Raw genomic sequence first — 14,671 nt, 5'->3', positions numbered from 1 at the left:
AGCAGCAAACATCAGCCTCCCCCCCCCACCCGTTCCAGCAAAACACCCTGTGCGTCCATTATCCACCAACAGCAAAGCACTCAAAGAGAGACCATAATCTGCATCAATAAAAGCTATCGTTTACCCAGCAGTTCGACATGCCACATGCTCTCGCTCTCATTAACAAAAGACAGAGGGATATCACCCATTTCACAGCGAAAGGGGAGAGTGATAGTCGCTGTTTCGGTGTTACAGTCTGCCCCGCCGCTTTTTTATTCCCAGATTCCAGACTCGAGAATCGGCAGTAAAAACTCCCCGCATCGAGCGGAAAACAGAGAGAGGGAGAATGACACCGCTCGACTGTAGAGACCTCAGTGCATGCAGCCGCCGCAGCGAATTCCTGATGTTCCTTCTCCCGCGACGCATCAGTCTGCAGCAGCGGCCTGGGATCCGTCGTCCATAGGCCGCGCAGGGCCGCACCCCAGAAGCGCCATCTTCCAAGATGTGCCTAAAGAATGTAGGAAAACGGTTGGCCGACGAGCTCCGGGAACGAGAACTCATCCGCCGTAAAAAGACGCAGTCTGAGTGCCTCTTGCAGACCAGGACCTCGATTGAACCCTATCCACCTTGAAAAGGAAAAAAAAGTAGAGAAATTAAAACGTGGAATTTCAGCTGTTTCCGCAGATGGGCTCGAAGAGGCAGCTACTTGGCACCATGGTAACTCTGATATTGATCAATTAATGTTAGAGCTGGAGATGATGTTATCCGGAAGGCAATTCAGAAGTCAACAATAAGACGCAAAACTTATAGTTACAGCTATTAATTAGGTGTTCGACGGAGCACAGGCCATGCAGGGCCTTCCTTTAATAGCATTTAAGACAAGTAAAGCCATCCCCTTATACTGCAAATTAGTCCAAACTGGTCAGATCACTGTTACACCGGCATAGAACGTCCGGTTTACACACAAAGAAACCTCTGAAATCCGCAGACACGGAGACCCTGATACAGGATTTCGATCTGAAAAGTCGACTATAGCTTTTGCCCCGCAGATGCTACTCAACCAGCTACGAGCAGATTGTTTGTTGCTCTTTGGAAAGAGACTGGTCTCATAAACGAGTATTTGAGTCCAGGTGGAGACCTGTGTGATCTAATCTATTGAGTTTTACGGTATTTGTTAGGTCAGTGAATTAAAGGCGAGTTCAGTGAGACTTGTAATTGTTAATTGCATGCCCGTGTACTTTAAATGATCAGAATATTAATAAATATTGACTTGTACTATATTTCACTTTGGGTGTTTTCTTTGTCTGTAGCTGCCTCCGTATGGGAAGAAGATCAGCAGCATTTCTCGCTCCACAGATGCTGCCTGGCAGGTTGGGTATTCCAACATTTTATGTTTATCTGTCAGCCATTCTCGCTCTAAAAGCGTTAAAAATAACGCACAGCAGGACCTGTAGTTGAGTTTAAATCAAATAAACGTGTTATAAGTGCCTCTGAAAGAAAGACGCGTTATTCTCTCAGAATAGTGGTTTGGCAATGTATTTTCCTTTTAAAAAGTAAAGCATTAATTTCATAAATGTGTGAATCACAATCTATCCGGAGCCCAACTGTTTTAGTTTTATTATCCGCAAAGCTATAAACGACAGGAGTAGATTTGGAGCATGTTGCTGTAATGTTTTCAATTGAACGTCTGCTCAACCTGTTTATGATTCCACTGCCCTTGGATCTCAGAAATCCCACTCATGATAACGATACTAAATTTAAGTCGGAAAGCAGTAAATATGCATTGCAGAGGATAGAGAACATTAGTTAGAAAATTTTGAAACGACCAGAGGTAATCAGAAACATGTTACCTGCTCTCGAATATGAAATCCAATAGATTTTAAAAAACTTGTGCATGCAAGTTTACACCTCACCGTCTTTAGTAACCTGTGAAATTCAAAAATGTATTATTTTACAACGATTTACAAAGCAGCATTTTACATAGTCGTTTATAGTTCTCAGTCTTTCCTATCTCTTCGGTACTGTATAGATTGGGTTATAACGACAAGGTGTCAAACGTATCTGAGAAAAGAGAAAGATAGACAGTCATTTACACACCAGGCTGTCTGACATAGTGGAACCTGTTATTAAGGAAGCAGCAACAAGCCACACTAATTAATATTAGGAACAAGTAATGAAAGCATGGATTTAAACAGATAAATGGTGTTTGAGGTTGCAAACAAGAGACTAAATAAAGATGCACATATAGGTGGGGTCACAAAATCTACAAAAAAGCCCGATCCATCACAGGTAAAGCCTTCCCCACCATTGAGCACATTTACAAGGAGCGCTGTCGCAGGAAAGCAGCAGCCATCGCCCAGGACTCCTCCATCCAGGCAATATTCTCTCCTCGATGCTGCCATCAGGAAGAGGGTACAGGGGCTTTAGGTCCTACGCAGTCAGGTTCCGAAACATTTAGTACCTCTCAAATATCAGGGTCTTGAACCAGAGGGATAACTTCACTCACCCCAACATTGAACTGATTTCTTCAGCAATGGACTCACTTTTAAGGATTCTAGAACTCGTGACCTTGATATTTATTGCTTATGCATTGTTATTGTTGCTGTTATCAAGTTTTTCGCAGCTCAGTCTGGTAAACCTTGAGGTGCGGGCACAGCCAAACACAATAATTTCTCAATTGATAGGAAGTTCGGAGGATTCTAGTGGTGTTTGGTATTGTGACTTTCTGAAGATTTACATAGATATTGCTGTGGAGCTGGAATTGTTTAATGCTATTGTGCAGTGCCGTTGGGATGATACCAGTTGTAGATATTACTATCGGGACAATGTATACACTGTTCATGTTCCAAAGTCTTTCAATTTCCACTTTTGATACAGCATATCTGGTGTTTTTCACTTTGATTTATGTAAGTTGTGTGTGTTTGGAATGGCTATATCTATTAAGTAAGTTGCTCTTGCGTGTTTATTCTGTAATATTATATCTGGACGGCTATTATGGATTGTCCTATTTATAATAACGAATCGATCGTAACTAATTTGTAGAATCCTGACTCTAAAACTGAATCAAGCTTGTATCTATAGCAGAGTATGATTTATTTTATGAGTTGTTATTTTGAAGCAAGCTTTTGGTGAATGATGTTTGCCACTTGAATGCACCTGTGTATGTACTCTGCTGTAAGGTCCTGTTATCTGTTGGACCGTTTCTGTTTTTTTTTCTCGGAAATTTCTACATTTATCATCTTAAATTTGTTGGTCTTTTATTATGTATTTTTGATTTTTTTTGTGTTAACCACCTGGTCCTGTATTGCCACAAGCAACCCTTCCTTTCGGGGAAGAGGTCTCCAATTTTGAGTCAGGCGTTCGAAGCTTCCTTGTCGATATCTATTCTGCTCAGATCGTGGGCATGTCTTCCATGAAGAGCCATGTTATTTCGTTCGTTAGCTTTTACTCCCATAGTGAAAATTTCTTCATTTTCTGGGCTGTGCTCTCATTTAAGTTTAGTGGTGCATACTTCTTATCAGAATTGCATGTGCTCGTGTGGAGTGCTGAATCCCGTTTTCATTAATGAAAATACTGTTATGTCCACAGAAGTTTTATCTGACAGTTGTGTCGATTTTTAATGTCTGTTATTCCTCTTCCCCCATCTGTCCTAGGTAACGTTAAACTAAACGTATTCCAGTGCACACAATATTTGCTGAAATCTGTCATTTCAGTTGTTATTTTTCTTTGTAAAATTTCCAGATCGGTTTCAGACTAAGATATTATGCCAAAAGAATACACTAATATAGCGACCACAAAGTGTTTATTGCCTTTGTTATATTTATGTTGTTGAGATATGTTTGGCAGATTTTCTTAAGCCTTGAACTAAATTGTGTCAAACGTTGTTCCTTTATCGCACTATGATTTATTTTCGTCGCTTGTTGATATCGCAGATACTTATATGTGTCATATTCATCCATCGGCTCTATTGTATCCTGCTGCTCTGTTGTGTATTCTGATAGCTCTATCGCACCTTTATGTTTGATGTTCTGCATTTATCCAGTCCAAAGTTCATGCTTGTATCTTTCAATAATAGTTCTATTATTTGAGTTAATTGTTTACTTAATTGATTACTGATGAAGGAGCATATAATTTCCAAACCATCCATGTACAGAAGGTGAGTTAAAGTATAGCTTATTTCGTTTTTTTGTTATTTCTGTTTATTTTTTCGCAGCTCAAACTGTGGTAAGATCTGAGGCACGGGCGTAGCCAAGCACACGCATCTGTCAATTGCTAGGAGCTTTCGGACTATGCTCATGATGCTTAGTATTGTGCTTTCCGAAGATTCATTCTTGTTGGCGGCAAGAACCACGGCGACGTGCAGGGGACTGCTTACAAAACTTCTAAATATACACTTCCTCTTTTGTATTCCTCTCAGGATGGACCATAGTACTGATTCGGAGAAAGCAAAACGTGGGAGCTCTGTGTTTCATAAACTCTTTCTGGTGCTCGGATATTTCAGTTTATTTGTAATCCTATTCCTCCGACCCGAAGCATCTGACAATCAAGGGCAGGCCGTTCAGCTTACCGGGCGAGTTCTCCTCCACGATCTTGACTGCAGGTCAAATATCATCAAAAGCGACACAAATGAGGCGCTCGAGATATTGAATGCTGCCATCACCAAACAAGAAATAGTCCACCCCGACACATTTCAAATTATATTCGGGGTCTTCAATTAGACTTGCTTTAAGAAACCTCTGCCAAATTATTATCATGTTCTAACTTACACCACCAGAGGTCCCAAGACACTAGTCCACTTCTATACTATGATAAGGAGTGCCTGGCGTTCCATGCCTAGTCCGCAATTTGGGGAATCTGACCATTTTACTCTCCTGTTCCTACCTGAATGCAGAGGCTAAGCGCAACGTTCCAGAGGTAAGGACAACAAAGGTGTGGTCGCCGAGGGCAGAGGAGCCGCTATGGGATTGATTCCAGTAGTAGCTGGTTTTAAAGACCCATCAGACGATCTGAATGAATACATCATGTTGTCAAGGAACTTATTTAATAAAAAACAGACGTAGACGTGTGTGGCCCCACGAAATCACGCCGAGTTTTCAACAACGAGAAGCCCTGGATAAACCAAGAGAACTGCAGTCTGCTGCGGACCAGATCAGTTGTATTCAGGTCTAGCCACCATCTAAGATATAGGACGTCCAGGTACGATCTCCGGAAAGCCACCTCAAGGGCGAAGTGGATATTCCGGACCAAAACTTGAATCCCTGAACGATGCTCGCCAGCTGGCATGATTTGAGGGCTATTACCACGTACAGACTGGAACCAAACGACATAGGTGACGGCAAGACTATGCTCCCTTTGGCCGACAACACATGGATGAAGCTTCACGATCTCCCACAGCCCCCATAAACCCTGTGAAATCAGCCTCTAGGGCATTTGGCCCAGATAGGGTACACGCCCGAGTACTAGACATGTGCTGATCAGCTGGCTGGACTGTTCACTGATATCTTTAAACCTTCGCTTCGGTAGGCTGAGGTATCTACCTGCTTCAGTTAAACCGGTGGCCAAGAAGAACGTTGCAACCTGCCTTAATGACTATCGTTCAGTAGAATTCAGTTCAACTGTGATGAAGTGATGTGAAAGATTGATGATAACAAATATCAACTCATATCTAAGAAGCGACTGCGATCCATTTTGCCTACTGACACAACAGATCCATAGCAAATGCTATTTCATTGACTCTTCATTCAACCTTGGAAAATCTAGACAGAAAAGGTGCATATGTCAGGATGCACTTTATCGACAACAACTCATCATTCAATACCATCATCCCATCAAAACTAATCAAGAAACCTCAAGACGTTGGCCTCAATACCTCTTGTGCAATTGGATCCTGGATTTCCTCACTTGTAGACCCCAGTCAGGTCGAATTGGCAACAACATCTCCTCGACAATCTCCATCAATACAGGTGCACCACGAGGCTGTGTTCTCAGCGCCCTGCTTTACTCGCTTTATATTTGTGGCTGTGAGGCTAGGCACAGCTCCAATGCCACATTTAAGCTTGCTAACGACACCACTATCGTCGGCCGATCAAAGGTGATAATATATCAGCACATGGGAGGGTAAGTGAACCCAGTCCTCATCGGGGTGGAGAGGATCGACAACTTTAAATTCTTCAGTGCTATAATTCCAGAGGAGCTGTCCTGAGACCAGAACGAAGAAAACACGGCAGCGTCTCTACTTCCTCAGAAGTCTGTGAAGGTCCTGCATGACATCAAAACTTTGTCAGACAACTACAGATGTGTCGTAGAGATTATATTGACTGGCTGCATCATGGCCTGGTATGAAAACACCAATGCCCTCGAACTGAAAATCCCACAAAATGTAGTCGAGGCAGGTCAGTCCACCACGGGAAAGCCCTCCCCGTCACTGAGAAGATCTACACGGAGCGCTGCCGCAGGAATTTAGCATCCACCACAACCACCACACAGAACGTGCTCTCCTCTCGCCGCTGCCATCAAGAAGAACATACAGGAGCCTCAGGACCCACACCGGCAGATTCAGGGCCATTTATTACCCCTCGGCCATCATGCTATTGACTAGTGAGAATAACCTCAACCAACTTCACTCGCCCCATCCCCGACCCGTCCCACAACCTATGGACTCATTTTCAAAGTCTCTTCATCTAATATTCTCGATATTTATTGCTTATTGGTTTATTATTATTAAGCATTTTATAATACTTCACGTTTTGTTTTCATTTTCACAGCAGCTGTTTGTCCGCCTTGTTGGTCATGGCCTTTCATTGATTCTACTTGTTTCCTGGATTTACTGAGTATGCCCGTAAGAAAACAATCTCAGGGTTGTATATGGTGACATGTACGTACTTTGAAAATAAATTTACCTCGTTCTTTGAGTTGAGTAAATGTGACATTGCAAAGTTTTATGCTGGACCCAGTTTAGTTGCTGGTACTATCATCATGAAGTTAATAAACGCTTTAAATGTCAGCATTGTCGCCTTCATTTCGCCGTTTATGATATACGTTACAAATACTAAACGTGTAGATTGGTTAATGAGTCGGGTCATTCAATATATTTGAACGGATCTATCGGTCACAAGGGTGAAATTCCCAATAATCTAAAATCAATCTTTCCTATCGCTTCGCACTGCGTTTCAGTCAATTTCATGTCATATTACCACTTCACATTCAATTTTACTTTACTGCGTGTCCGGTACTAATCCACAGTCTTTCTCATCTATTTCCAGCTTACCTTTATCTCATCAGATACAAGGATTCTATTTTTAGCGGAATCAATTGGTTTATTTAGCTTTATCAATTGGTCTTAAATTTTAATGTTTTCGGCTGGATTGATTAGCATACGCCTGAACATGACTGCTTTAATTTGCTCAGAAAATTGTAATGAACAATTGTGACGATTCAACCGAATGGTCTCTCTGGTAGTTGACATCAGATATAAATAGACGCGTCAAATACTTTGTTTTCAGTGACTACGGCTTACCTCCACATCGTCACGGGAAATGCATGCGCCTGGAAATGGACCAGTCTTTGCGATTTATTATCCTGTTCTCGCCGCTTTCGGGGTTCTCTGTAAAGTTAGTATGAATAAGAGATTATATAATTTTTGACCATGTCATAGCTAAATGTCCCGTTGATTATAACTATTCAGTCTCCGTGTGGGGGCTCTGATTATCCACTGATTATTCGTTGTCTTTTCTTAATGAAATACGAACGTAATCAAGTTTCTTGACAAAGGGAATCTCTTTATATAATTAATCTCATTGGGTTATTACAAAAATAATTTATTACTCGGGATTACTGCCTGTGCCACGCGACAGTGAGAGTAGGAATGCGATGAGGTGGAGGATAAATGCGTGGCTGAGGGATTGGAGCAGGGGGCAGGGATTCAAGTTTTTGGATCATTGGGACCTCTTTTGGCGCAGGTGTGACCTGTACAAAAAGGACGGGTTACACTTAAATCCTCGGGGGACCAATATCCTGGCAGGGAGATTAGCGGGGGCTACTGAGGTGACTTTAAACTAGAATGGTTGGGGGGTGGGAATCAAATTAAAGCGGCCAGGTGTGAGGAGGTTAGTTCACAACAGAGGGATGGGAACCAGTGCAGAGAGACAGAGGGGTGTAAAGTGAGCGTAGAAGCAAAAAGTACAAAGGGGAAAAGTAAAAGTGGCAGGCCGACAAATCCAGGGCAAGCATTAAAAAGGGCTAAGAGAGTTGTAAAAGAGTGCCTGAAGGCTTTATGTGTCAATGCAAGGAGCATTCGTAATAAGGTGGATGAATTGAAAGTGCAGATTGTTATTAATGATTATGATATAGTTGGGATCACAGAGACATGGCTCCAGGGTGACCAGGGATGGGAGCTCAACGTTCAGGGATATTCAATATTCAGGAGGGATAGACACGAAGGAAGGGGAGGTGGGGTGGCGTTGCTGGTTAAAAAAGAGATTAACGCAATAGAAAGGAAGGACATAAGCCGGGAAGATGTGGAATCGATATGGGTAGAGCTGCGTAACACTAAGGGGCAGAAGACGCTGGTGGGAGTTGTGTACAGGCCACCTAACAGTAGTAGTGAGGTCGGAGATGGTATTAAACAGGAAATTAGAAATGTGTGCAATAAAGGAACAGCAGTTATAATGGGTGACTTCAATCTACATGTAGACTGGGTGAACCAAATTGGTAAAGGTGCTGAGGAAGAGGATTTCTTGGAATGTATGCGGGATGGTTTTTTGAACCAACATGTCGAGGAACCGACTAGAGAGCAGGCTATTCTGGACTGGGTTTTGAGCAATGAGGAAGGGTTAATTAGCGATCTTGTCGTGAGAGGCCCCTTGGGTAAGAGTGACCATAATATGGTGGAATTCTTCATTAACATGGAGAGTGACGTAGTTAATTCAGAAACAAAGGTTCTGAACTTAAAGAGGGGTAACTTTGAAGGTATGAGACATGAATTAGCTAAGCTAGACTGGCAAATGACACTTCAAGGATTGACGGTGGATATGCAATGGCAGGCATTTAAAGGTTGCATGGATGAACTACAACAATTGTTCATCCCAGTTTGGCAAAAGAATAAATCAAGGAAGGTAGTGCACCCGTGGCTGACAAGAGAAATTAGGGATAGTATCAATTCCAAAGAAGTAGCATACAAATTAGCCAGAGAAAGTGGCTCACCTGAGGACTGGGAGAAATTCAGAGTTCAGCAGAGGAGGACAAAGGGCTTAATTAGGAAGGGGAAAAAAGATTATGAGAGAAAACTGGCAGAGAACATAAAAACGGACTGTAAAAGCTTTTATAGATATGTAAAAAGGAAAAGACTGATAAAGACAAATGTAGGTCCCCTGCAAACAGAAACAGGTGAATTGATTATGGGGAGCAAGGACATGGCAGACCAATTGAATAATTACTTTGGTTCTGTCTTCACTAAGGAGGACATAAATAATCTTCCAGAAATAGTAAGGGACAGAGGGTCCAGTGAGATGGAGGAACTGAGCGAAATACATGTTAGTAGGGAAGTGGTGTTAGGTAAATTGAAGGGATTGAAGGCAGATAAATCCCCAGGGCCAGATGGTCTGCATCCCAGAGTGCTTAAGGAAGTGGCCCAAGAAATAGTGGATGCATTAGTGATAATTTTTCAAAACTCGTTAGATTCTGGACTAGTTCCTGAGGATTGGAGGGTGGCTAATGTAACCCCACTTTTTAAAAAAGGAGGGAGAGAGAAACCGGGGAATTATAGGCCGGTTAGCCTAACGTCGGTGGTGGGGAAACTGCTGGAGTCAGTTATCAAGGATGTGATAACAGCACATTTGGAAAGCGGTGAAATGATCGGACAAAGTCAGCATGGATTTGTGAAAGGAAAATCATGTCTGACGAATCTCATAGAATTTTTTGAGGATGTAACTAGTAGAGTGGATAGGGGAGAACCAGTGGATGTGGTATATTTGGATTTTCAAAAGGCTTTTGACAAGGTCCCACATAGGAGATTAGTGTGCAAACTTAAAGCACACGGTATTGGGGGTAAGGTATTGGTGTGGGTGGAGAATTGGTTAGCAGACAGGAAGCAAAGAGTGGGAATAAACGGGACCTTTTCAGAATGGCAGGCGGTGACTAGTGGGGTACCGCAAGGCTCAGTGCTGGGACCCCAGTTGTTTACAATATATATTAATGACTTGGATGAGGGAATTAAATGCAGCATCTCCAAGTTTGCGGATGACACGAAGCTGGGTGGCAGTGTTAGCAGTGAGGAGGATGCTAAGAGGATGCAGGGTGACTTGGATAGGTTGGGTGAGTGGGCAAACTCATGGCAGATGCAATTTAATGTGGCTAAATGTGAAGTTATCCACTTTGGTGGCAAAAATAGGAAAACAGATTATTATCTGAATGGTGGCCGATTAGGAAAAGGGGAGGTGCAACGAGACCTGGGTGTCATTATACACCAGTCATTGAAAGTGGGCATGCAGGTACAGCAGGCGGTGAAAAAGGCGAACGGTATGCTGGCATTTATAGCGAGAGGATTCGAGTACAGGAGCAGGGAGGTACTACTGCAGTTGTACAAGGCCTTGGTGAGACCACACCTGGAGTATTGTGTGCAGTTTTGGTCCCCTAATCTGAGGAAAGACATCTTTGCCATAGAGGGAGTACAAAGAAGGTTCACCAGATTGATTCCTGGGATGGCAGGTCTTTCATATGAAGAAAGACTGGATGAACTGGGCTTGTACTCGTTGGAATTTAGAAGATTGAGGGGGGATCTGATTGAAACGTATAAGATCCTAAAGGGATTGGACAGGCTAGATGCAGGAAGATTGTTCCCGATGTTGGGGAGGTCTAGAACGAGGGGTCACAGTTTGAGGATAGAGGGGAAGCCTTTTAGGACCGAGGTTAGGGAAAACTTCTTCACACAGAGAGTGGTGAATCTGTGGAATTCTCTGCCACAGCAAACTGTTGAGGCCAGTTCATTAGCTATGTTTAAAAGGAAGTTAGATATGGCCCTTGTGGCTACAGGGGTCAGGAGGTATGGAGGGAAGGCTGGGTTCTGAGTTGGATGATCAGCCATGATCATAATAAATGGCGGTGCAGGCTCGAAGGGCCGAATGGCCTACTCCTGCACCTATTTTCTATGTTTCTATGTTTCTATGTTTACAGCATGGTCTTATTCTTTCACGGGTCATGATCATGAATGCGTAGTATTGCTCTGAAATCAGTTCCAACATTCTATCGACCCTTTCCCCGTTCGGTTTGACTTCCTCTCCGTTTACGCTCTACTTGTTCCGATTGTAGATCTACACGGCAATGCAAAAATGCTCTACTTCAAACTGGATATGGCAATAATTCTGTCACTTATGTAACTGATCGTTAAAATGATCACCTGTCATTATTTTCTGTATCTTCTCTTGCTTTCTATCTTTCTGACCTGCACAATCCGTCCCGCAATCTCTTCGACCTCCTCCCGCCAGGCAGAAGGTACTGCACTATAACAAAGTTGGGTAACAGCTGCTCCCACCCAGCCGTGAGAACTCTAAACATCTTGTTACCACCCAGTATACATTACTCCTGACAAAGCCAGTAGTAATAAATCTGTTTTATATTTAACTATATGTAGTAACTACGCTTTCTGACAACTCGTACATCTATATAATACTCTTTATTCGTTAATATTATTTAATACGGTGTATGTGACATATATAATATATACATATATATAGCTACATTACTGTATATATAATATTAAAGCATTATAATATTATATATATTAAGTTGTTACACATATTTTGCATTTGGTCCCGAGGACGTTGTTTCCTTCAGCTTTACACATGTGTGCGTTTCAGTGCAAACCTGAACTTTAACTTGCTGCTTATTATCAACCAATTAACTGATATTGGTTTCGTTTAAAATAATTACTTAAAATAATAATTGACTACAAAGTTGTGACTGGCGTTATTAAACTAACAGCATTCGTGTGGATGGCTGTGTTTCCCTGTAAGGATGCTTCCTGGCATGTTATTTGACCCTATGTATAATAAGTATCATTCATTACATATCAAGTAAGATTTTGGGTGAATTTTCGAATTATTGTCAAGACCAGTCCCTATTTCTACCTTCCATTTGTTGATAAAAATCTAGTCAGACCTGACAATCCCAGGGAATATATAAAGGGCTGTGAAATGTAATATAATCTTCGTTCAAAACCAAGATCTCGTCCAAAACAATGGAAGAAATAAGAATTGGACAATCGGATATCATCTGCTGTTGCAAGACCTCACTGTCGATGTAGGTCAGAGTCGAAACGAACGTCGGATTTCGCCTTTACATGTTTCTATTCTTGAAGAAGAGTCACTGTATGACCTCAGTTACTGAAGTTTTCTTGCGTCCTCATGATTTCCAGCAGTCTATAAACCGATTCCTTTCCCTTCATAGTTCTGTTTGGTTCCTTACTAAAATTACTGCCTTGTAAAGTACACGCCTTGTGCTATGAAGTTCACTTGTTTAAAATTATAGGTCGGTCGGACTTTTTAACGACGGATTCAGTCTCCTGCAACATCAAAACTTTCCTATGCTTGGAAATAACTTCTGTATCACATTTTATAACCATTATTTTATGTGTGTTTAGGATAATTATTTTAATTGAGAAATCAATAAGCGATAAACCGATCTATTTTAATCGCCGAATCAACTGTCAAAGATATGAGTTTCATATCCGCCCTCCTTTTACTGATAAACTTGCCTGGGAAACTGACTACTAATTATCGTTTGCTTTTTCCTTCTCTCTTACAGCTAACTTTGTAACCATTGTGATCCTGTCTCAAGGAAAGTGCGGCCTCTCGAAATGTATCACCCGCTACCTGGTGTTCATGGCGGTGACAGATTTCCTGGTCATTATCACGGCTGTGATACTGAGTCGACTTCGGGCTATTTACTTCCCCGCTACTTTCCTGTCCACCACTCCGGCCTGCAGTCTCGTCATTGTCCTCAGCTGCGCTTCCGGAGATACCTCCGTCTGGTTAACGGTTGCTTTTACCTACGACCGCTTCATAGCCATTTGCTGCCAACAGGTGAAGCTAAGATACTGCACTGAGAAAACCGCAGCGATTGTGATTGGAGTAGTTTGCGTGCTGGGCTGCTTGAAAAACGTCCCCTTTTACTTTATCTATGAACCTCTTTATGTTATGAATAAGGTCCCTTGGTACTGCAGCATAAAAGATGACAATTACACGGCAGTTGGATGGAGAGTTTTTGACTGGCTGGACCGTATTTTAAACCCCTGCCTTCCGTTCCTCCTGATTTTGCTGTTTAACGCTCTAACTGTCAGGTTCATTCTGGCGGCCAGCAGAGCCCGTAGGAGACTCCGTGTCCCGAACGATGGGGCAAAACAGAGCGATGCCGAGATGCAGAGCAGGAGAAAGTCCATTATTTTACTTTTCGCCATTTCGGCAAGTTTTATCCTCTTGTGGCTGACATACGTTGTCAATTTTGTGGTTGTCCAAATAACAAGCAACACATATTCTGTCGTTTTCAATGGCAACAGCCCGAAGTTTATCCTTCAGGAGAGCGGATACATGTTGCAGCTTCTTAGTTCCTGCACCAATACGTGTATTTATGCAGGGACGCAGACAAAATTCAGAGAGCAGTTGAAGGGCGCGGTGAAATATCCATTCGAATTAATTAGAAAATTGTTCAAGTAATGATATTAACGGGAAAACGATTCTCCTTTCAATTGTAATATCAATGATATCAGTTAAGAGGAAGAATAAAGTTAATCTGGATTGGAACTGCATCTGAGCTAGTGTCTTATGTTTTATGGTCAGCTAGATGTTAGTATGAAGGACAGGCAATGTAACCGGTTGGTTATAAGCATAAGGGTGCAACTAGTTTCACACTTCCTGTCAAAAATAGCAAAATAAAATTCTATTATATTATGTTTGCATTTGCTGTTTTTGCATTTTGTTTGTTAAAATAACTATTTAGAATTTCCTGGTAGGGAAAACTTTGATTGTTCATCGTCAGTTCAGAGATAACCGCTTTGTTACATATCTGGAGTCACGTGCAGGAATAAACAGTACGCAGCGACACACATCATGTTTTAAAGGAGATTGTTGTCGGGGTTTTTACCGAAGTGCAGGCGCTGGCTAGGTCGAGAACGACCGGCCAATAGCACTGCAAAATTTGGTGTATTCTTGACTTCAGTACCTAGTCAATAAAACATAGAAACTGAGACGTGTTGAGAGGTTGAACTCCAGCACACCTGGTCGTCAGCTCCTCTGCCAGACTCGGTACTATGACCAGGGATAGGCTCTGTCGAGCTGTTCTAATGAGTCAATTATCACATTTTACTGACTCTTCACTTTGGCTTCCTGCTCACCCAGAATTGCTGCCACATTAATTCATTCTCAATCATAGTTCTGGATCGAAAAGGAAAGCGCAGGTAAGTGACTGAAATTTAATATTAAGAGTGAAGTATCTAAACTATTGATATCAGTTGAAGCCAATTGTTCTAATAATTTTAATAATAATTACAGTCGATTTTAAACATCTTCGATCATCACTGACTTTGGGAAAGATTAGAACGAGTGCTTGGCAACAGCAACTGTCAACTATACGTAAGGATCAAGGCAGGCTTCAACCCCACCGCGAGAACCAATGATCGACCCCTTCCGTCCCCGGAACATCG

The 14,671-nt window shown here is 42.1% G+C and overlaps 1 protein-coding gene across 1 annotated transcript; it reads left to right on the top strand.

Annotated features, from left to right (window-relative positions):
* Positions 1–7,514: 7,514 nt before the first annotated feature.
* On the top strand, positions 7,515–13,685 carry LOC134353265 (probable G-protein coupled receptor 139). The gene is made up of 2 exons (XM_063061296.1): positions 7,515–7,584; positions 12,778–13,685. The coding sequence occupies exons 1-2, from the start codon at positions 7,515–7,517 to the stop codon at positions 13,683–13,685; spliced, it is 978 nt and encodes a 325-aa protein (XP_062917366.1).
* The last annotated feature ends 986 nt before the right edge of the window (positions 13,686–14,671 follow it).

This window comes from Mobula hypostoma, chromosome 10 (genome assembly GCF_963921235.1).
Source record: "Mobula hypostoma chromosome 10, sMobHyp1.1, whole genome shotgun sequence".
Taxonomy (NCBI): Eukaryota; Metazoa; Chordata; class Chondrichthyes; order Myliobatiformes; family Myliobatidae; genus Mobula; species Mobula hypostoma.
This window is presented reverse-complemented; position numbering and strand designations above follow the sequence as displayed.

Bases quoted from the DNA above. Each gene is read 5' to 3' on its own strand.
- LOC134353265 (XM_063061296.1), top strand. From the start codon at position 7,515: ATGCATGCGCCTGGAAATGGACCAGTCTTTGCGATTTATTATCCTGTT. The intron at 7,585-12,777 runs GTAAAGTTAGTA...TCTCTCTTACAG, and splicing joins CGCCGCTTTCGGGGTTCTCT to CTAACTTTGTAACCATTGTG.